This window comes from Aphelocoma coerulescens, chromosome 7 (genome assembly GCF_041296385.1).
Source record: "Aphelocoma coerulescens isolate FSJ_1873_10779 chromosome 7, UR_Acoe_1.0, whole genome shotgun sequence".
Taxonomy (NCBI): Eukaryota; Metazoa; Chordata; class Aves; order Passeriformes; family Corvidae; genus Aphelocoma; species Aphelocoma coerulescens.
In genome coordinates, this window is record NC_091021.1 from 33,806,981 (window position 1) to 33,829,299 (window position 22,319).

General features: G+C 39.7%; 1 protein-coding gene across 1 annotated transcript; it reads right to left on the reverse strand.

Annotated features, from left to right (window-relative positions):
- Positions 1-18,144: 18,144 nt before the first annotated feature.
- On the reverse strand, positions 18,145-21,441 carry CXCR4 (C-X-C motif chemokine receptor 4). Its single transcript, XM_069021580.1, has 2 exons — positions 21,328-21,441; positions 18,145-19,737 (listed from the first exon to the last, which is right to left on the reverse strand). Exons 1-2 carry the CDS (start codon positions 21,364-21,366, stop codon positions 18,676-18,678), a joined length of 1,101 nt encoding a protein of 366 aa, XP_068877681.1. The 5' UTR covers positions 21,367-21,441; the 3' UTR covers positions 18,145-18,675.
- Positions 21,442-22,319: the final 878 nt, after the last annotated feature.

A 22,319-nucleotide genomic window follows, 5' to 3' on the forward strand; every position in this document is an offset into this window, starting at 1 on the left:
GACATCTGCTGTTATTACTTCTATCACATTGTTTTTGTCTCTATTTCCTCAAGACATCTGCCCTACAGACATTGTTTTCATTGCCAAAAAATTCTAGAAAACCTGAGTTACTCTCAGCTAGAGAACAGACTACAGACAAAGTCTCAGTGAACACAAGTCACTTTGTGGATTCCATAATGTTTAGCTTGTGACCTTTGAAGAGCTACTTTAGCTAAAACTATAAATTACATCAGGTTCCCTTAAATTTCACTCAAGAAGTGCTTATTTTTCTTCATTCTCTATCAGTTTTATATTTTGCCATGTGCAACTCATCCCTACATCATGGCTCCTAAAGATGCTGTTTCTCTAACATTGGCAAAAGGACATTGTCACAAAGATGTTTTGAGAAAACATCAATTCTGAATACTGGTGGTAAAGAATATTCCTTCATTTGCTGGATACTGACCAGCTGAAGATTACTCATATAATAACTTCGTATTTCTATTCTGCAGAATGCTGGAATACTGGTGAATTTGAAAGCTGTATGAAAGAGTGTTAGCTTTTTGGTTCTGCTTTCATTTAAAATCATTGCTTTTACTATCTACTGCAAAAAAAAAAAAAAAAATCATCAAATATCCTGTTAGGAATTATATGGCATAACAAATCCAGTTTTGGAGTCAGAGAAATGTAAGTCTCTTCAGAGTTCCAAATTAGTGGGTGAAGTAGACACTCTGACCTGAAATCTGTGCATATTAGCAATCTGCAGTATTCCTTCCTCCATGTGGGTATTCAATTGCTGGAAGAAGTTGCTGAAAGGGGAAGAAAATCTCATTGTATTTTCTCATATCAAATTTACTTGACTATGTCTAATTATATCATGCTTGGCTGTCAGCAGAAAAAGTGCTTGGGTAATGTTTTCCAAGAGCATAATAAAAAATGCAAAGAAAAAAACAGCAATAGTGGGGCTTTTTTTGGTCTTTATGCTGTCTGCATGATAGTGATGTTTCCCTTTTAGGCACTTCAGGTTGTTTCAATTTTTTTAAACCTTGTGCTAAAATACTTCTCCATTTTGCTGTACCCACTAGGAGTTTCCCATGCCAAACTGCTTTTACTGGAATGATCACATGACAGTTCCAATTCTTTAAAAAAAGCCTTTATAGAATTTTGAAAGAATACATTTATAGTCTGATCCTGAAATCTTGTGGCTTCTTCTACTGTCTCATATAAGATTCTTAAAATATAAGCCACTTTTTTTGCTATATTTACTTGAATCTGTGTAGTCCACAGCTGTTGCCTTCATGGTAGACCTTCCAAATAAAATAGCTGCTTATATAATCTAGAAGCCACAGATTGTCTTCTCTTATATATCAGAGAAAATCTGTTTTAAAGTACTTCTTTTCTATTATCAAAAGAAGAAAGGAGGCCTGGGAGCCATCTCAGACTTTCATTTCATTGGGTGCTTTTATTGTCCAGTTCAAGCTCAGGATGATTATGACAGTAATAATACCATTGTCTCAAAAGGTTAACACACTTTTCTCTCTAAATCTTAATTTATTTGCACATTGTAATCCATTCCATAGGAAATGCCATCACTTTCTTACAGCCCAGTGTCACTGTACAGATTGTGTTCAATCTTTCTGTTACCTTGGGGGTCAATACCAAAGGTTCTTGCAGTGGCCACTGCTCATGTTAACTTATTTTCTATCCTTGTATCTTGGTAGATGGCAAGTAAAATGTTTTACAAACTCCACAGTCCTCTTTGCATTTATTAACCCTTTAAGACTCGCAGTCAATGTCACAGTCTCCTCTGAAGTGCAGACCATGATGAACATGAAGCAACCCATGTTGGTTTTATTTTTAACAGATCTTACGTGCCTGAAATCAATTCCATATGCAGGATCTATCCTTCAAGAGGTGGAGGCTTGTTCTTTCATGTCACAGAAGACCTACTTAGCTTGGGGAATCATTCCTTCCCTTGAGAATTTTAATTCTAAGAATATAAATGTGACTTTGAGCTGTGCACCTCCAGTGAATATGATGAACACAAAGTCTCTAGGAGTCAAATTTTTCATTACATACTGGAAAAACCCACGTAGTGTTAGCAAGGGAATGTTCTGTTATCCTCAGTCACTGTCTAGGTCATCAGTTGTGTACATATCTCTAGGCTCTGGCAATTGGACACAAGGTCTGTCCTGAAATCAGCAATCTCCATACAGGTTAATGAAATTTGTAATGCATTTCTTCTTTTACCAAGGGTTGTAATAGTAATGACAGATATTAGCACTGATACATTTTGTATTAACATACAAAACCAGCATGGTGTTCCCTTTCTCTGCTTGTAAATGTTCTGACACGGAGACTGGCTTGTTCAATATCAAGTTGCCTTGACTCTTCTCTACCTCTCAGGAGTCCCAGACACATTATGGTACAACCTGTGCTGCTCAAGTCTGGCAAATTACAAATGATAACTGTGGAGCAATCCCCTTCCAGGATTTGTGGGTACCTTGAAAGTAATCTTCCCTTCAGGACCTAAAAGAAAAGCCACTCTTTCTTTGGCAGTTTGTTTTCTGGTTTCTTGTTATGTATATTCCAGCTGCTGAGAGGAAAGTTTCTCATATCTTTAGCTCTGCCTGTTGGTCCTCTGGAAGATGAAGCACAATGCAAACAAGGTAATTACAATAAGCTAGGGTTGGCCAAAGCTGATCTTTTCCTGAATTTGTTCCAGCTCTTAGAGAAGGCATGTGAAACCTTGTCTCCCTCTTGTATAAAATCTTGCTGTATTAAAAAATTATGGTGAACAGAAGAATGTGACAATTTCCTTAGAAATTCTAAATGCATTGTCTTTGTTTGTCTTCCATCCCTGTTACCTGTGATTAGGTGTCACAGTTTTGTCTGTTAAATGCAAAATAGGTAATAAAATACATGCTTTCCTTTTCCATCTGTATGACAACATTTTCAGTTTCCACATTTACAAATGTAGCTGGCTGTTTCTGACACTTTGATCACAAACTCCAAGGAGCGCCTCACGTCTGTAAGTTTATTTGTAGGAAGAATTATAAGAATAATTAGAAATTATCATGCTGCTGAAGTCAAATATTTTTGATGTAAGGATAACGTACTTGTGACTGAAGTCCTTTTTCTCTTGGGGTGAAATGTATTCTGTTGGTGTATTCTGTGCTTGACAGTACTTTTAATATTGTTCTTTGTTTTCACCTTCAGGACCAAAATATCAGAATTTACCTTCACGCACCAGTTTTTTCATACACCATTTTTTCATTCCTCTTCTTGTTGAACCCTCTGCCTGTCATGATCTCCATGCTGTAAGTTATGGACACTGCTCCTGCAGTCTGCAGCTGTGTTTTAGTCTCAGCTGTGATAACTCTTGAGTTAACTCACCTGTGATTGAGGCTTTTGCATGTTCCTAACATCACTGAGAATACATTTTCAGAAAGGGCTGGTGATTGAGGGTGCATAGGTGGACATTTCTGTAAGAGCACTGAAATTATTGATGCTGAAAGTGGGACATGGTTACTGAATCTGGACAGTCCAAGTCAATTCAACTAAAAAACCCTGACTCCTATTATCCCATGCAGGAGGGCAACAATCATGCCACAGTCTTATTCCAGGAATGTGGTTCTGCCATCAGCCTCAGCTCATTAGCTTTCTGTCTAGTGCCAAATGTAGCAGAATTATCTTCCTGCTTCCTGTGTTTTCTCATGATACTGCTTCATCCTCTCTCACAGAACTCACAAGCTCAGTCCCTCCACTACTAGCTTTCTTTAAAGCTGTTAAAAAAAAAAAAAAAAGGAAGTCTCTTTCTGTCTTTTAGTAAGTTATGCTTTCTCTTGATTGTTCCTACAAAAAGCTGGGTATTCAGATCTGCAGTGTATGAGAATTTAGACATCCAACTGATTTCAGTAGGACTTTTCAAATTCCAAAAACTGAATGTAAGAACCACTTCTCTTGGTCAGACTAAAGGTTTGTCTTGTCTGGCATTGACAGCACCAGAGTACAGGAAAGCACATCAGAAGACAGTAAGTATATAGTGCTATTTCCCCAAAATGCTCTGCCAGCATCCAGTAGTTTTCAGAGCAAGAACTTCTGAAGCCAGATATGGTCTCTTTGCATTTAATTGTCCAGGCTGGATTTTCTTCCACTAATTTTATCATACCACTTTTTGTGTCCCTATGAACTTTTAGCATCTTTTAGTTCTACAATTTAGCTATGTACTGTGAAGCAATACCTGCTTGAACCTGATGCCCCCTCATTTTTATGTCATCCTGGTTGTACACTCTCTCATCTATTATTTTCTGTGTGCTGCAATAATTGATTGGTCTGTCTATCTATCTACAGCTGTAGAATCCCGTATAGATTTCTGTTCCTCATACAGAACCCATTCCACACCTGTGGTGCACATAAACACACATAAGTTGTAAAAAGGAATCATGGTGTTGGCATTTTGCCAGACAGGATGGCAACAAAAATATAATCTATTAATTGTTTAAATGGATGAGTCCTGGTAAACATTTCATATTCCTGGATTTCAAGCTAGTTCTCTCTTGGTATTTGAATCCTTATACTTCTGGTCATGGTTCTTTAATTTGTAAAACATGAATTGGATGCAGTTTATCACTTCGGTGTTCAATGTCCAACAGATATATTGAGATAGAAATCAGGTGGGCTGTCAAAATAATAGAATTCTGTATTAATATTTATGTAGTTATATATATTTATAAAAATGTATTAATATTTTCTTATCTCTGAACTTTTCAGTCTGTCTATCTACCTGACTGGGGTTACTCACCACTTAGGATCTTAGCCCTTAGCATCTGTTCTCTTTTCCTTCAAGTTAGCTCTTTTAACCTAGCAATGCTTAGTTTCTTGACTAGGAGTTTGTTAAAATACCATTCTTTTGTCTTCATAAGCTGTTTTTGTGACTATATGTGCATCAATGTAGAGGAATTGGTACTATTTATTTGTGTAAGGTGGAAGCCATCTCCAATTTTTACATTTATTACATTAGATGAGAAAATTCATGCAGGGGTAGAGAAATTAGTTCTTTGAGGGCTCTGTGGACAGGAAAATTCCTTTGTCACATAGAGTACAGCAGAGTGAGCACACAGGTGCTGTCAGGTGCCTGCAGGAGGATGTGAGCTGCCTGACACATTTGGTTTCTGACCAGTCACTGTAGGGCAGTGAGCTACAGCAAAGCCCCTGGGAGACAAATACCTTGTCTTTGTGATGGAGAATCAAGTACTGCAGCAAAACATCCCCAAGAGGAAAACATGAGACTAGGAGAAAGAAAAAATATGAAATTACGGAAAGGTATTAATTGGAATAAGTTTTTGCCTTGCTTCTTTTCTAAAGAACTTCACTTTTTGGAGACATGTAGCAGAATGTTTTTAGACAGTTCTAACATATTTTATTCTCCCCTCATTTCTTTGCTGTTCACTTCTTTTTAATGCATTTCTTTTTTCACCTTTTCCTTTCTACCTTACTTTTTATTCCCATCAATTACCCTTTGATAGCTTTATATTTACCTTTCTTTGTTTGGATCAGTTATTGAAAGTAAGCAACTACTTTTGATGTCTCATTAGCACTTTTTGAAGCTTTCTTCTTGCCTCTCAGTTTCTGGTTACAGAAGCGTAACAGTTGTCATGAAACCAATATAATAAATAATGGAATCTGTATGTTTGTGTATCTGATGAATATATAATATTCAGTTCCCATAATTAAGGCAACTGAAAAGGTTTTAGCATATAAATAAAGAAACACTGTCTGCATTTTAAACTTAAGAAGTGCACACAGGCAGCTTCAGAGCAGCCACGAGCAGAGGTGCCAACAACAGAATCAGATAACACTGCTGGGGAAAAAATACATTCCTGAGTTTGACATCTGGGTCCTGCAGCTGGAGTGACTGGAAGAAGAAAGAGAAACAGTACAGACTGTCATCAAAAGGAGATACTGGTGCCAAGTGGAAATTGCATACAGATGCCACTTTTTTACTTAAGACAAATAGCTCAGCTATACAACAGCAACAACATCCAAAGATGTGCTTAGAAGTGCCTGATGGGTAAATGAGCAGTGCTCTTTGTAAGTAGAACTGGCTTATAACTAGAGATGTGAGATTGTGAAGTTGAATTAGAAGTTGGATATGTTTTAATGTTTGAACAAATAACCTCCAGAGAATTTTTATGTATAAAAAGGCAAAGAACAAACATGGTGGATTCCAGCTATTTTCTGAGTAACTCGTTTTAGTTTTCCTGCTCAATATTTCACTCTGCAATATTCCACTCTTGCTCAACACATCAGTTAACCACACAGGGCCCACTGTAGTCACTCTGCTGAAAAGCCCCAACTATCTGAAGCAAAAATTAGTCAGAACTACCTAGACAACTTTCCTAGAACCATGTGACTCAAGCATCTCAACAGAGAAATAATGTGTATTCACAAATAAAATGGAAAAAATAATCTAGACTTTAAGGTGTTTTAGGAGTTGCTTGGCTGATCAAAATGATCTGGGGAAGACAGATCATCAGGAATATCCACTAACACATAGGTAGTGCTGTGTGCTGTGTAATGCCTGCTGTGAACACAAAAAGGTTATGTGCCCTCTTTGTTGAGGAGACTGCACAATAAGGGCAGTAACAAAACAGGAAACACAATAGCATAAAATACCAGTAGGGATGCTAGAGAAGGTCCCTGCAACAGCCCCAATGAGACTGTGACTGGAGAAAAGACTGGATAATGCCATAGAAATAAAGAAGAAGGCTGTAGATTTAGATTTTAGATTTTATTTATTTGTAATGGTCTGAATCTATTGTACAATGGAAGAATGTCCATGTAATGGAATCACTTCTACCCTGTTGATGACTTCAGCAGGAAAGCTGGATAATCCAGGGGTCCTAAGGATTTTCCTTTGTTTACAGAGGCAGTCCCAGGAAAGTTGTAAAATATTTGGTATAGCTGTCTTTCTGTAAGTGTTTAGAGGTTGTACAAATTCCAGGAGCATCAAACCAGGCATCTTCTACAGCATGAATCAACCTTAATTAATAAAACTGTTACATTACCCTGGTATCTGATTTCAGAGATAGAGTATTTAAAATTTCTCTTTCTATTACCAGATCTTCACCATCTGCAAGTGTATTCCAGGCTACTTTACTAAAAAGAGTAAATGGGAATGCTTTTTTGGGGGAGTAAGCAATTGGTGGTTTTGAAATTCTGTCTACTGAAATACTTGAGGAAAAATAATGTAGTTTGGCAGCTAAATAACTTCTTCACTGAAGGACACTTTACATAATATACTGCAAATTGAAAGGAAAAAAGCTTGAACCCAAATCAATCCTATACAAACAAGACCCTTTCTTGTTTAGCTTGTATTATAACTTGCTGTCTTGGTGCTATCTGAAGCAGCATCAATGGGTCTTGCTACCATTTGGGAAACCTGTGTGTGTTTCAGTCACACATTGTTCTTGCAGGATTTCCTTAGGCTAAGCCACAGAAGTGAAAGAGCTCCATTTAAGTGAGTCTATGAATAACTAGGAAATGAGCATCAAACTCGGCATTATCTGAAGATGTTTGTTAACATGCAGGATGTTCCTTAAGGCCTCTATCTTGAATGAGAAGAGTTTTTATTCAGGATTGCTTTTTGAAAAAGCAAGAGTTCTTTTGCATGCATGTCACTATGGGCGCTACTCAGGCAAAGAACGCTGTTTGATGCTCTTGGCACGGTTTCCTTGGATATAACTGCTATAGGCAGCCTTATTTGGAAGAAGATTATAACTTTTGAGTGGTGAGAATGAGCACAACCTTGTATACTTGCCTAGAAACTACTCCTGTTCTATTGCAAAGTTGTTACAAAAATCATAAACCCCCCTGGTTCTCTACTGAGGGATCTCTGGAAGAAAAACACTGTCATGGACCTGCACTTTCACCAGAAGATCAACTGTGACCTTTGCCTTATTTTATAAAAAATGCTACATTTTTTATCTAGCTGAGAAAAAGGAAATACCTTTGTACAGGCAGTAGTCTCTGCTTCCTAAAGAATGTTAGGAAAAACTATTCGTTATTATATAGTAGAATAACAAACAGCTGGAGGAGCAAGTTTTAGATGGGTGCCAACTCAAAAGTACAGCTGTGGAGATAAATGAAATTAAAGTTTCCTATCAAAATAAGAGATTATGACCCAAAGTATAATCAGTCTGATTTGTGGGTGTGTGTCTGTGTGCTTGCATGGATGTATTAAGAAGACAAACATATGTTTCCAGAAGTATGTTCTTACTTGAGGCCTTGCCTACAAAATTTACACCAGTGAAAAAAATCTAGGAAGTTACACTGTGTAGTTTTCTGTAATATTGGCAGAGTCTCAGAAACTGCTTAAGAGAAGAGAAATGAATTAACCTTTAGACTGTGAAATCCTTAAACTGTGAAAGCCATCCGCCAAAAAGTTAAGAAAGCATAAAGCAGAACCTTGTTAATTCAAAGACAAAAGGGATCCACTCATACATTCACTCTTGTGTGCTTTGTATAAGCATCATCCTCATCTCTAGGGAAGCAAAGACTTAGAAGAATACAAATGCTGTATTCATGTTTATCTAATTAATTTATAGAGAGATTCCTAACTCAGCAGACAGTTTTTTATATATCAAAGTCAAAGGTCCTAACATATGTCAGCCTTCTTACGCAGATGTTATGCATTTGATATCTAATAAATAATTAAACATTAGATTCAGCAAAGCTACACAGAATATAGGTTTGGCCTATTTCATATCTGGAAATCTGAAAACCAAAAATAATATAGATACCACAATGATTTTAATAAGGCAAAGTGAGGTTGTTGACAAGATTTGCTTTAGAGGCTATGTCAATTTATGTTAATTCAGTACAAAATCAGGCTAGGATATTGAATATATTACCATTTTCCACTTTGTGCCCACTGACTTGTAAATCTTGAATTATTAGCTTTTCACTTCTGATGGTTTTATCAGTTACCTATTTTAGATCAAGGAAGATCTTTTAAAAATGTCAGAACAGCGTAAGTTTTCTGTTTATACCATCTTTTCATCTACTTTAAATTAGAAATGAAGCCACCATGTAGTGTATATGAAGATACCTGCAATTCAGAAACAATAGGAGTGTGGCTGAAGTGTGGCTACACCAGCAGATGTGAACCAATTTCTCATCCTTTCCAAGTCATAAACAATTAACTGTTTCTTTTCCATGAGCCAGACCATCTATTGTAATGTAATGGAACAACTACAAAGCATCTGGAAAGAAAATAATTATAATTAAATTAGTCTTTCCAATTAGAGAAAATGGTGAGCCTTTCCCTTGATTTAGAGTTATAATAATCATTTGTAATCTGATTTAAAAGGGGCTTATGGTTGCATTCATAAAACTGGGAGACATTAGGATTGACATGACCTCTTAGGTATCTAGAGAAATTATAGGTCTACAGAGGTAAGAATATATCATTAAGTCCTGAGCTGACAGCATTTTTTTATTTGTACTGACCTTTGGTTGGATTAAGTCCAGTCATCAGAAAATAATTCCATTTCAAGCAGCTGAGTATTAGTATCAGGTTTTGCTGATTCAGGATTAAGTGTACCTCGGTGGCTGAGGAGCTCATTAGGATGAGCTGTCCGTTCGCTGATATGGTTTGTGAAAAGACTGTGGAGGAAAACGCGTTGTAGCTGTTCCTGTCTGGTGTGTGAATATCCTCTACAGCTCGGTTTTTAGGTGGTACAGAGTTCTGTAGTGTTCTAGACTCCACTTACTGACAGCTAGATTACAACACATTATGTTTCTGCAAATGATATGGACACTTAAATGTAAACATAAACCTTTAGAAGCTTTTGTGTATTCCTAGCAGATCTGATACCCAGATATCTGTTGCTGCTAATGCACAGAACCATTTCAGACTGGATAGTGCCGCTTGACAAAGTAGATCTGCCTAACCTCCGGCAGAAGTCATAAACAAAGCACTTCTCAGCTTTTTCCGAGGACAGTGCTTACTCCTATAGGTGCTATTTTCATCCTACACAAAACACTGAAGAGCAGGAGGAGGAGCCCTCTTGCAAAAACAATGTCCCTTGTCAAGGGACATCGGGGCAAAAGCTCGGGTTTCCTCGCAGTCTGAGAGCCACTGTCTCTCGGGAGGTGCTTAATCACCATGCTGTTGTATTTGATGGGGTGCTTTTGTCTTGTGAGTCCTTTTGAAAATGTTGAACTTTACATAAATAAATATTCACCAAGTCGGAGAGAGACTAATTCTGTAGCCCAGTGGTCAGGACAGCCGGGATGGATAAAGGGACAGGTAATCACAGCTGCTTCCCTGGCTGCATTGATATTACCTCGGCTAATATCACCCAACAGCACCACTGTGGGCTCAGTCAGTGTCACCTCAGCAGTTCAATCCCATGTTCCTCTCAGGACATGGCTTGTAGAGGGCATGATGCGCCCCAGTTTTGGCTGGCGACTGAAAGAATACATGTAAAGTGTGTGCTACTAAGAACAGAGGATTTTAAAAAGGATTCTGAAGAGTACAAAAATTTGTTCTCATTTTTAAATTGTTACTGAAACTGGATGAATGAATGAATGAGATCTCTTTCAAACACCTGGGTAGCAGAGTCATCTTGAATATCACAGACCAAGGATCTTGTATCCTTCATCTGTTACAGTTTTTATTACAGAGTCCCCACAAAGTACTTAAAGAGGGGGCAAAGTTTCTTAATCCTCCTTCCATATTAGCTTGTAGGAAGAAGAAAGAGTGAGTAGATTCAAGGATCCGTGGCTCCATTGACTGTTTATTCTCTGGGCTGAGTATGGCTAAACTGTTGGACTGGTAAATACACTACACTGAATATTCATGCAGTTGCCAGGCTCTCCCCTTTATTGCAGAATATTAGGAGAGCCATATAGATCCATACATTCAGACTATACAATCTGAGCATATTTAGTCTTCAACATGACCGGGCTGACTACATTTCTTCAGTGAAACAAAGTTTGCCTTTGAAGCAGGGATCTAATGTTTTTTCCTAAGCAGTTTTCATACTGAGAGGCAGCTGCTTTCCTTAGGTGATGGGTTAAGGAGAGAATCACAGCATAAAACTCTAAGTGCTTTGTTGTGGGTTTTTTGGCTTTTGTTTGGTGATTGCTAAATGGGAAAAGACCTGCTCTGTGCTTTTCAAGTATTCTGCTTTTAAAAATCGCACTAGCACCCACCTCATTCAAAAGTCCTGTGGACTCTATATATGAATGTAAAATTGCTGTGTGTCTTAAATAGCTACATTAAATCTGATGAGCAATATAGTCAAGAACATGGCTGATCATTGAGATCTACTACAGATCTCTTTAGTTCAAAACACTTATTCAAGACCTCTTTCTTGAGCTTTTTTTCAGGGAAAAGTGCTCTGCAGGACAATGACCACGGAGTGATATTTTACCTAAGGAGCAAACAGGGCTCACTTCCCTTAATGAGGGGCATCTGTCCTTTCCATACTTTTTCAACCTCTTGCCCCTTACCTGAGAACTCGTGTGTTTGTTTAACAGTTTGGCTGTTTACTTAAGGAAGTTTTGACAAGATAGCGAAACTGGTCTAACAACTCACTGGTCTCAAAAGCAGGGGTCCCACTTCTTTGCTCCCCTGACAGCTCCCAGGTGCATGAATCTGCCCTCAGTCTTGCAATTGCTCCGATTTTTGACTTCTTGGTGAGACAATTCAGTTCACTGTGCTGGCTGAGATCCATTCACTTCCTCCTGTGCATTTTCTGCGGCTGGTGGGCTTCACAAAACAGGACTCAAACTAAGAGCTTATTGTTGCTGAAAGAAAAAGTGAGAAAAATAGCAACTTTTCTTTCTTTGCTTAGCCATGTATCTGATTGCTTTCTTTTTTATCTTGAGTGTAATCAGCCCTGTTTCTGAGCTAACTTCATTAAAATGGTATAAATTACATTTTTAAAACAAGATACTGTCTATTTAATCAATTAAGTCAAGTGTGACTTATTCAATAGATAATGCACAGCAGGCAACAGGTCCACAGGATTTAGAATCAGAGTATTGAAGATACCAAATGAAAAGATTAGAAGAAGCAGGGAAGGAGGAAGGAAAGGAGGGAGGGAGTCTGAAGATCTTCCTAATAGAGGAAGTCAGATTGCTTCAATTCCTGTGAAACTCCAATCTTCAAGAGCTGAACTGGTTTGCCAAGGAGTCACAAGAGCAGAGGCTGAGGGGTCTGCATAGGTAAGAGTAAAGGAGAGAAGGAAGGGGACTGTGAGGTGTGGGACTCCTTTTTGTCCTGTTGATTAGTAAATGAGCTCAGTTACCTTGTGTCAGTGCATTATTAGTGCCCAGTTCCATGCAGGAAAACTCTGTTACGGGATCACCTCCATGGAGTTGGAGAGAAAGAGAGCAAGCAAAGCAGAGTGGGGGCACGACCTGAAAGGCCTTGGAAAGGAAGGTGGTGAACACCAAGGGGCAGGGGAGGACAGGAACTCTACATTTCCATTGCTGTCAAATTAAATCTAATGTGAACCTTGCCCTTGTACAATAATCCCTTCTTCTCTTGAATCCTTGTTAGACTCTTGCTTCTCTTATCAATGCATTCTGTACTGAGTTCCAACAGTGACCTTAGCACTTTTATGAGATGTAATTCCTCCCACAAAGAGCAGGAATAATAGATTTCAGGCTTGCAATGAGCCTTATATTGACAAGACACATCTATTGCTATCACAATAAAACATGTCAACATGTCTATAAAAACACCAGAATTAATCTCTTGCTTCCCACAGATTTTAGAGGTGGAGTTGATCTGTGGACACTCAGGTCCCAGTTTCATCTTCTACTATAAAGCATACCAAAATTTCTCTGTTTGGTGAGCTCATGTTCAGGCTTGTTAGAATCAGTGGTTTTAAACACATTTTAAATTCTAGATATTTTCCCCAAGGGAAAAAAGCAAAACATACAAACACATAGACATAGAAACAGTTGTGAAAGCTGTAATTTCTTTTATTCGAAGACTTTCTTTATACTTTTTCTTGTTTGTCCTGGATATTGTGTGTAGTCAGAACAGAGCCATTAACAATTCTATAAAGATATATTTTTAAAGGAAAAGTTAAGTAGAATAGAAGCTGTGAGAAGAGGGCAGGAGGAACAAAAGGCAGCACCAACAGCAAAAAAATCCAAGTCAAAACCAAACCAGAACAGAAGCCAAAGAACTCTTTGCAGTGTAAACCTTCAAAAATCCCTCATAATTACTGATTACTCTGACACGTTTGTGTGGTGAGAATCTGCTCCTGGTGTGAATTCTAAAAGACAAGGCTATTTTAAATGTTGACCTATTTCTTTCAAACACTGTGCTACTGAAGACAAATTACTGCAAGACTGTTGATAGCTGGGTGTGCAAAGCTTGCTAGCCTTCAGTAAGAGAGAACCATTTTGCTGAAAATTTATTTCTGTTATGTTCAGCAGAACAATTCCACCTGCTCTATACTGAAAGATTTAATTTCATGTACATCTCTGACTGAACTGAAATCAGCAACTGGTAATCTTTATTTGTAATTGATTTGGGCTATAAGGTTGTACCCTTTAGGAAGCATAATTCTTTAGGCACCCCTCTGTCTCTGAATTCAGTTGGAATTTGTCACTGAAGCCATCTGTCCTTCAAGAAAATAGTAGCTTTAATCAATACCTGCTACATGTGTAATGAACCCTGACTCCTCTGAAGTCAGTGGTAGCTGTGCTGGAGCCTGGATCACTTGAATCAGCAACTGAAAATGGTGCTTAGAATCTACATCATCATATACATGCAGATATAGTTATGTTACATATATATAAATAAGCAAACACAAAGTATGTTTTTAATCAACTTCTATTAAAATATGCTGTCAAAACCAGTAAGTATAGCATTGTTTTATTGTATGTCCTGTTAGAACTAGGATGGTGGGAAGATAGTAAGCGAATTGTTGTTAAATCCAATTCTCTTTACACTTCACCCTGTTAAAGATTAAAGATTTTCAGAAAAAATTAAAAGAATGACAGAAAAATTTTTCCTAAAGAGAAAAGATTTTAAGAAATCTGTTCCTTCTTTATAAGCAATAATCCCAGTGCTCATGTAATTTCAATTGACACGTGATTTATGGCTGTGAAAAGGAGTCTGTATAGCTCTTTCAAAACATAAAGTGAGGGAGTGGCATCCTTTGAGCAAAAACCTCTGGGGCTCTATCTGCTTAAGTGTTTCCTAAGTTTCAGCACTATGAGAATATGAGAATACTCCATTGTTAGGGAATTTTGAAGGCATGCCTGGATCAAGGAAGTACTTCCTCGTCATGCTGTTTCCTTTCCCAAACAATGTAAAAAATGGTCTTTTCAACCAAACATCTAGAGGTGGTCACTTTGTACATTGTCCAACTACAGCACAGCCATCGTAAGATAAACCATTCACTTGCATGAATGGCTCCATGTTATTACTGCTACTTCCTTTTTATTTTCATGGTGATTTTGTTTTGATTTATGTATATGCATAGAAGTTCAAGCCCCTGCATAATGATTATGTCATAAAACGGGCCAAGAAAGGAGCAGTAACTACCCCCTGCTCACTGCCCTCTGTACATTCGCTTGGGCAGCCTCACTGCACCCCCCAGGCTTTTCACTTGCTCCTCTGATGTGGGTTTGGTACCACCTGATGAGAGTAAAAACACACCTATAAATAATGGATTACCACACAAATAATGGGTTACAGTGGCATTTTACCCCATTGCTTTAAGTGTTCTGACTTTACTTCCAAAAAACATTTCAGAGGAAGCAAAAGTAAGTTTGTGTACATGTTCTATTCTTGGTTTAGCCTTGCACGATCCAAAGGATTTCCAGATAATCTTAGGCACTCAAAATGTGTGCATTAGAGTATTAGGTGAATATCCATGTTTTAGTCCAGCATTGCTGTTGGCACATTGCAACAACCATAGCAAAATACATAGCGCCTGAATTCAGTGGAAAGAGTCTTTGTACATACATTATAAATCTTTTAAACTACATTTTAGACTAACATTTTAAACTGGTTTGTAACCAATACTCAATGATTTGTAACCAAACTCATATTTGTGCTCTCTTCTGTGTCTTGAGTTGCATATTTTAAAGTACTTGGACACAGCTATTATTTTATGACTTCAAGAAAGTGCCGAGACTATGCATTGTGTGTATCTTGAGGAATGTCATGATTATTCTGTATACTAGAGAGGAACAATCTGGAAAAACACTTGGGAAGTCCCTTCAAAAACTTTGGAAAATTCTTGATCTGTGTGGACTTGTCCAATGTATAAATTACAATATTAGGTTCATTCACCTTTGCCACTGAATTTAGGCTTTGACAAATGCATTTACTGGGACCACTTTTGCTTCACAAAGATGCAAAAAAGTCACAGCCTCAATAAAAAAATCAGCTTAAAGGTGATTTTGTTTTGAAATGGAGTAAATTAATATTTTTTACCAACATGGTATATTTGGAATAGCTCAGTGGATTTAAGAGAAATTTGCCTTATTTTCTCTGACTTACTCATACGTAAAAAGACAGAACTGGATTCATAATTTCTTACTATGTTTCCTCATGACAACTTCATTCAATTTGCAAATATTTGCTCTGTAAACAGTGCAAATATATATTATATTCACATTTATGGATATATAAAATTATTTAGAAATATATACATGTGGCTTTTGACTCATTTTTCTCACTGAAGCAAAACCCCAAAGAATTTACAACTCCTTTTCAAGACAGTCTTCTATCCACAAGTTCATTAATTCCATTGAGAACAATGGCAGTTTTATAAAAATCATCCCTCTGGGGCATGGGTTTTTTAAAATTTTGCTAATTAATTTTCCTACACGAATTCTTTCTGTTGTTTGTTTAGTGTCCTTTTAGTGGTCTTTGGCAGTAACATGACTGCTGAGTTTATTCTCTCTTGCACCCTCTTTCCTGTTAACTCTGCTTGAGGTAGAAATTGGTTGACTGAAGCATAATGGGAATCATCTAAGTTAATGCTGGGGGCTCTAAACATTTCCTCAACAAATAAGCAGCAGCGTGTTGATAGCCTGTAAGTATTTTATAAGTGCAATTAAATCACAGTGATTGATTGGGCTGGGCTGAAAATCAGAATCATTTAGAACAGCAAATTCTTCACAGGGAAACCCTCACTAAATTAAGAAAACACACAAATGCACAACAAAAATAAACCATTTAAGGAGTTCTGCTCCTCTATCACCTTTTCCTAATTTCTCAGCCCTTTTTAGGAGGAACAACTTGATCAAAGTGAGACCTTTTGTTCTTGAGAATGCATCTTTTCTGCTGGTAATTTATGTTGAATGAAAACTCAGAGTTAACTGATCTAAAAGTTTAGTTGCTAGAAGTGGGGGAGGAAATCTGTGTCTTTTTCATTTTCTCTCCCTTTTCTCTCCCTTTTCTCTCCCATTGCTGGCTCCAGGTTACAAAATCTTGCCCTTTTGTAGTACTTGTTGGATTCCTCATAGAACACATTCAATTCACTAAATTGCTGGAAAATTACCTATTTTTCTGCCAGATTTTGTGCTGGTTCAGCACTGAATCAGCTCAATGAAGAATCAGATGATTACTACTGTCATTGCAAGGGAAAGAGTGCAGGATGTAGCCAAGGTTGCAGCCTCCTCACTGGAGAGAAGGGAAGTTGAAAACAGAAGGGTCTTGTATTCATGAAAATATCTAATATAAAACATGGAATTTAATGTATAGTTTAGCATAGTGGTACTTGCTCCACAAAATCACTAGGGTGCTGTGCCTGTGAAAAATTTGGATAATACCCCTGCCATATCCATGCTGCCTATTTCAGCTCTGTCTGACTAGTAGATATTATTTTTTTGCTCTTTTTGACTTCCAAGTTGTTTATCACATATTTTTTTATATAAGTAACCGTTGTGTCTTTAATGTGAGAACATACAAATACTCTCAATGGCTCTGTTCTCTTGGCTATCCCGTTACTTGTGAATGCACTCTGCTAATGTGAAGACATGACTAACTAGACAATTAAGATTTCAGCATTAATCGTTGGAAATTCTATAGTCTGGCTGATTCCTACTAAAAATATTTTCAAGAACTGGCCCACATTCTGTGTTTTTAAAAAGAACATGAAGATTGTAATATTACCTTAAGAAAATCTGGATGTAGACAGGATAGGGAAAGCTCCATAGAGGAAAACCACTTACCTCCTTCAGAGCAAATACACTTTAATGGAATAACTTTATTTCTAGTCAAAAATTACTTTGATTCAACTACTTTTGATTACTATTAACATGTGAAACTAAATTTAGAAGAAAAGCAAAAGGCAGAAGAAATGTTGATTGACTTTATATGCATGGCATAAAGGTTAGGCACTTGCAGTAATCCTGACGCCTTTTCCTGGTCTTAAAATCAAGAGTCAAACACAGTTAGAAGGGAAAAAGGGATTTTACCTTGGTATTTATTTTAAGGATCCTTAGATGCACATGTCCAGGTCAAATGCACCGAAATGCACACCACAATTCCCCCCCAAAAGATCTGTTATAACATTATAGGTTTTAATGAGCCCCCCTCCCCAAGGAACCTTCCCCTGGATGGTTCTATCTTAGTTTACAAGATGTGTTCTGGAGAGGACCTTGGGGTCTGGGGCACACTATCCTCTACCTACAAAGCTTCTAAAATGTTTAGTCTCTCAGCTTGACAAACAAGTCCAAGAATGTAGGCAAAAAGCACTAAGAATACAGAAGTATAAAAAAGGTATAACAGGGGTAATAAAAGAAAAAGGCAAAAAATCTTCATGGCATCAATCTGAGTTTGACTCCTGGGGCTGTTAACTTTAGCTATTGCTTGAATAGACTCGTTTTCACTTGCAGATATTCTGCCTCAAAAAAGTTCTCCAAGTGATAGTTTAAGTAATTCTAAACATAATGTTAACTGGAATAAATGTATTCTGGTGAAAAAACATGACATGGAACTCAGAGGTAGGTGACAGCTGAATAATCAATGTTACTGAAACTCATTTTCCTGCTTTTCACAAGGCATTACAATTTTCTAAGACATTATTGTGTATTTAGAATGGTAAATAAAAGCACTGAGAAAAATTCAACCAGAAATGAAAATACCACTCAAAATAACTTTTTTTCATATACTTTTATTTTACCTTGAACAGAAAATTTTGCAAACCATCAGTTACTGAGAATGGAGGGAAAAACCCTAGCATGTAACAGAGGAGGCTTTGGTTATAAGTGCCATTTCTACAGCAGAGTTAAGCTATTGTAAACCAAACATCTTGTAGTAAGGTAAAAATATCCAGCCAAACTTTTAAGAATAACAGCAACACCAAAAACATTTACATATAAACAACAGAGAAATATTTTCTAAACTTTTAACAGTCACTTTGCTAAAATCCAAAGTGTTTAGTTCACACATCTATACATACAGACAGTCACTAGAAGTTTTGTGAACCAACCACTTGTCCACAGGACCTGCCTAGACAGTTTGTCATCAATACGAAAGGTTTTTTTATATAAATAAGTCAATTAAACTTCACAGAGACTAAAAGAAACAATATAAAATCCCAACTGTAAATAAATCTGTACATTATGGTCAGTCTTATTTGTCTGAAATCTTGCACAGCTTTAAAGTGTCTCTTTATAAAATGATGGCAAGGAGCAGCGTTAGCTGGAATGGAAACTGGAAGACTCAGACTCTGTAGAAACAGAAGAATGTCCTGCACGTTTGCCCTTTGAAAGAATCTTGAGGCTTGATCCTCTGCTTACTGATGTCAAGGCATTTTGAGCTGATGTTTTGAATTTGGCACCCAAGAAGGCATACAGAATTGGATTCAGGCAGCAGTGGAAGAATGCCAGGGCTTCCGTAATGGAGATCCATTTATGCACTATGGTCTCCAAGCTGCAGCGGTGTCTGATGACTCCCAGCAAGATGAAGGTGTCGATGCTGATGCCGATATAATATGGCAGCCAGCAGGCAAAGAAGGCGAGGATGAGGATAACCGTGGTCTTCAAGGCTTTGCGCTTCTGGTGGCCTTTGGAGTGTGACAGCTTGGATATGATAATACAGTAGCAAGTCAGAATTATTAGACCAGGCAAGACAAGTCCTACCAAGATATGCTGGAATCTGAAAGAGATCAGCCAGTTTTCATGAGGGTACATGCGATCACAGAGATACTTTCCTTCTACTTCACTGGTACTGGCAAAGATTATATCAGGCACTGTCAGTAGCAAAGCTGGCAGCCACACACCTACATACACCACCTTCTCAGCCAACAGCTTTCGTGGGCGCTGGCTGTTGGTAGCGTGGACTATCGCCAGGTAACGATCTAAACTTATGAAGGCCAAAATCAAGACACTGCTATAGAGGTTGACTGTGTAAATGACATGAACCGCTTTGCACAGAACATTCCCAAAGTACCAGCTTATGGCTGCATCCACAGACCAGAATGGCAAGGTGATGACAAAAAGGAGGTCAGCCACAGAGAGGTGGAGCCTGTATTTATCAGTCATGCTTCTTTGCTTCTTCTGGTAGCCCATAACAATAATAACCAATCCATTGCCGATTATTCCCGTTAGGAAGATGATGGAGTAGATTGTTGGCAAGAAGATCCGGTTGAAATCGGCATTCTCATGCTGAAAGCATGGCTCTTCATAGTCTCCATAGTCACCCGAACCAATCTCATCCGTGCCATTTTCAGAAAATTCAATTAATAACCCAGATGACAGCTAAAAAAAAGAAATAAAATTAGATGTTAGCTCCTCTGCAAAAACTTACTCTGTATGACAATCTGTGAAAAGCTGCCTGAACAGTCTCCACCATAACAAATGGGCAAACTTTTTGAAAACCAATACAGTGTTTACATATGCATATATAAAATACACAGCAAATAAGAATAAGTTTTACAACTTCCTTTGTCTTTCTCTGAGGCGTAAGATCTTGCTAAGGGTAGGGCATGAAAGAGCAAAGAAAGATAATGGCTATTCCCAGAAATACTGTAGGTTCTGGACACTTCAGTGCTCTAATCAGGTGGACACTACAAATGGGAGAGCCCAGAAAGTGCCAGATGTGAGAGGTCTGTCCACACAGAGCATGACCTATCATATTTAACTCTTACAATAGAGAGCCATAAAAAAAAAAAAAATTACTTAGAAATGCTGCTGCTCCGAAGTCCCTTCTCATTAAGAGGATGGGGTCAAGGGGAAATAGAGAAGGTACCCTCGGCTGATGTAATAAAGGATAAATAATAGCAAGAATTCCCTGCTGAGAAGCAACTGACAGCTCCACACACTCAGACAAGGGAAAAAACCCCAAGGCCCAGAAAGAAAGAAAGAAAGAGTGAGGTGACCTTAATCAGGGGAACTCAAAAGCCCGTGGAGGGTCACCACGATGGGCCACGTTCCCTCCCTTTGTTCCCCACCCTCTGCGGTTGCGGGGCAGGGGGTGAGCGCGGCCGGCGCGGGGCTGCAGCCAGACGGACCAAATGAGCATAGCGGTGGAAAAAAGGAAGCGAAATTTGGTGAGGGCATGAAAGCGCGTCAGGAAACCACCAACGGTTTGGGCCACCGCGCTAAAAGCAATGCTGGCGGGCGAGTGCCATCTGGTTATGTGCAGTTCCTCAGGTCTTCAGATTTTTGTTATCATGCCCTGTGTCTCACGGACCCCCGAGCTCCGCGCAGGGCGCGCCCGAGGGTCCCGCAGCGCTTCACACGCGGAGGCACCGGCTCCACGCGGGGATTAACTGCGGGCCTAAAGTTGGAACTTGCCAGAGATCTCCTTTTTGGTCCTAACTACCCTCAAAACCGAGGTAGAGGAGCTGCCCCCGGAAGAGTGGGACGCCACTTAAGTTTCTCCCGGGGAGCGGGCGGGACGGCCGGGCGCTGCCGCCGCTCCCAGTCCCACCGGCAGCCCGAGGTCTGGGCGCGCACCAGGGCAAAGGGATGCCATTCCCTAAAGTCAGATCGCTCCAAACTTCCTCGCCTCTTCCCCTCTCATCATTCCCGTAGTGCTAATTGCTCTACCGGCGTTTTTCAGTCCACAAAGGTGCCACATGTCACTTGAACTGACGGCAGAGCAGCAGAGCCCCAGGGAAGGAGCAGAGTCCTGCAGCTGGAATTTGCAGTGGCCGCAGCTGTGCCAAAGTCCGAAGCGCTGCAGGCAGAGGCAGCAGCGGCCGGGGCTCAGAGCCGAGCCCTGCCCGTCCGTGCCCCGCAGACCCCTCCGCTGTCCCGACCCCCGCCGCCCGCAGCCTCCGCCGAGGGCACCTTTGTTTGCAAACAGCGCGCACATGGGCAGCCGGCCGCGCTCCCGGCACTTACATCCAGGCTGTCGAGGCTGCTGTCCATGCTCAGAGCCATCGGACGGCTCCGCGCTCTCGGGCTGTTGCCGCTGCTGCAGCCGCGCCTCTCTCGGTGACACCGCTCGCCGCCGCTCCAAACACGCCCCGGCTCTACTGGCGGGACGCGCTTTATAAGTTGCCGCGCTGCCCGCCCGCCCCCGGGGCAGCCGCGCCTGGCTCCTCCCCGGCGGTGTCGCCGCGCTCTCGGGCTCCGGGCGGGCGCCTCGGGCCGCTCTTTGTCTGCCGCCCCGGGCATGGGAATTGCACTTGCCCGGCGCGCCCGCGGGGGCCACGCTCCTCACGGAGGCATTTGCCCCCCTCTGACTGATGTGTTCATACAAGCGGGCTTTTGAATTTTCCCTCAAGAACATTCTTTGAAGTGTGTTGTAGAGCCCTGTGTTGCCATGGGTACCCAGGCGGGCTCCGAATGAAGTCACTGGTCCCGGAGTCGTGGTGGAGGAGGAAGAGCAGAGGTCCTGTATACCATTCAAAATACAGGCAACTCTGTCCTCAGAGTTGTCTCTTCCCCCTTGCTGAGGAGAGAGGCTCCTGGAAGAGGCAGGAAGCAAGGGCTGGTCCCTACTGAGGGATGAGATGTTCCACAAACCTTTCAGGGGCTGCAACGTGAGTGGGCTGCAGGTTGCCCTCTGAACTCTTCTGGCACCTGTGGGTTTGGCTGAGAGGTCTGATGATGATCTGTTTCAGGTAGATGGATAATATAAAAAGAAAACAACAACAACAACAACAAAACCCTACAACCCCCCCCCCCCCAACCAAACACAAAACCCAACACGAAAAACAAAGCAAAAAAAGGAAAAAAAAAGTCCCCAAACAACAAGTAAACCCCCAGACCCTGAGATTATATATGTAGAATATACATAGCAATCATAGGATAGGTTTGCAAGAGAAAATCAACCCAAATAAAGAGACAAACAAAACAGAATAATTGATTTTCTTTATGGTTACCTCTGG

Coding starts and splice junctions, on each gene's coding strand:
- CXCR4 (XM_069021580.1), bottom strand. CDS start 21,366: ATGGCTCTGAGCATGGACAGCAGCCTCGACAGCCTGGAT. Junction 19,738..21,327: donor GCAGCCTCGACAGCCTGGAT/GTAAGTGCCGGG, acceptor TCTTTTTTTTAG/CTGTCATCTGGGTTATTAAT.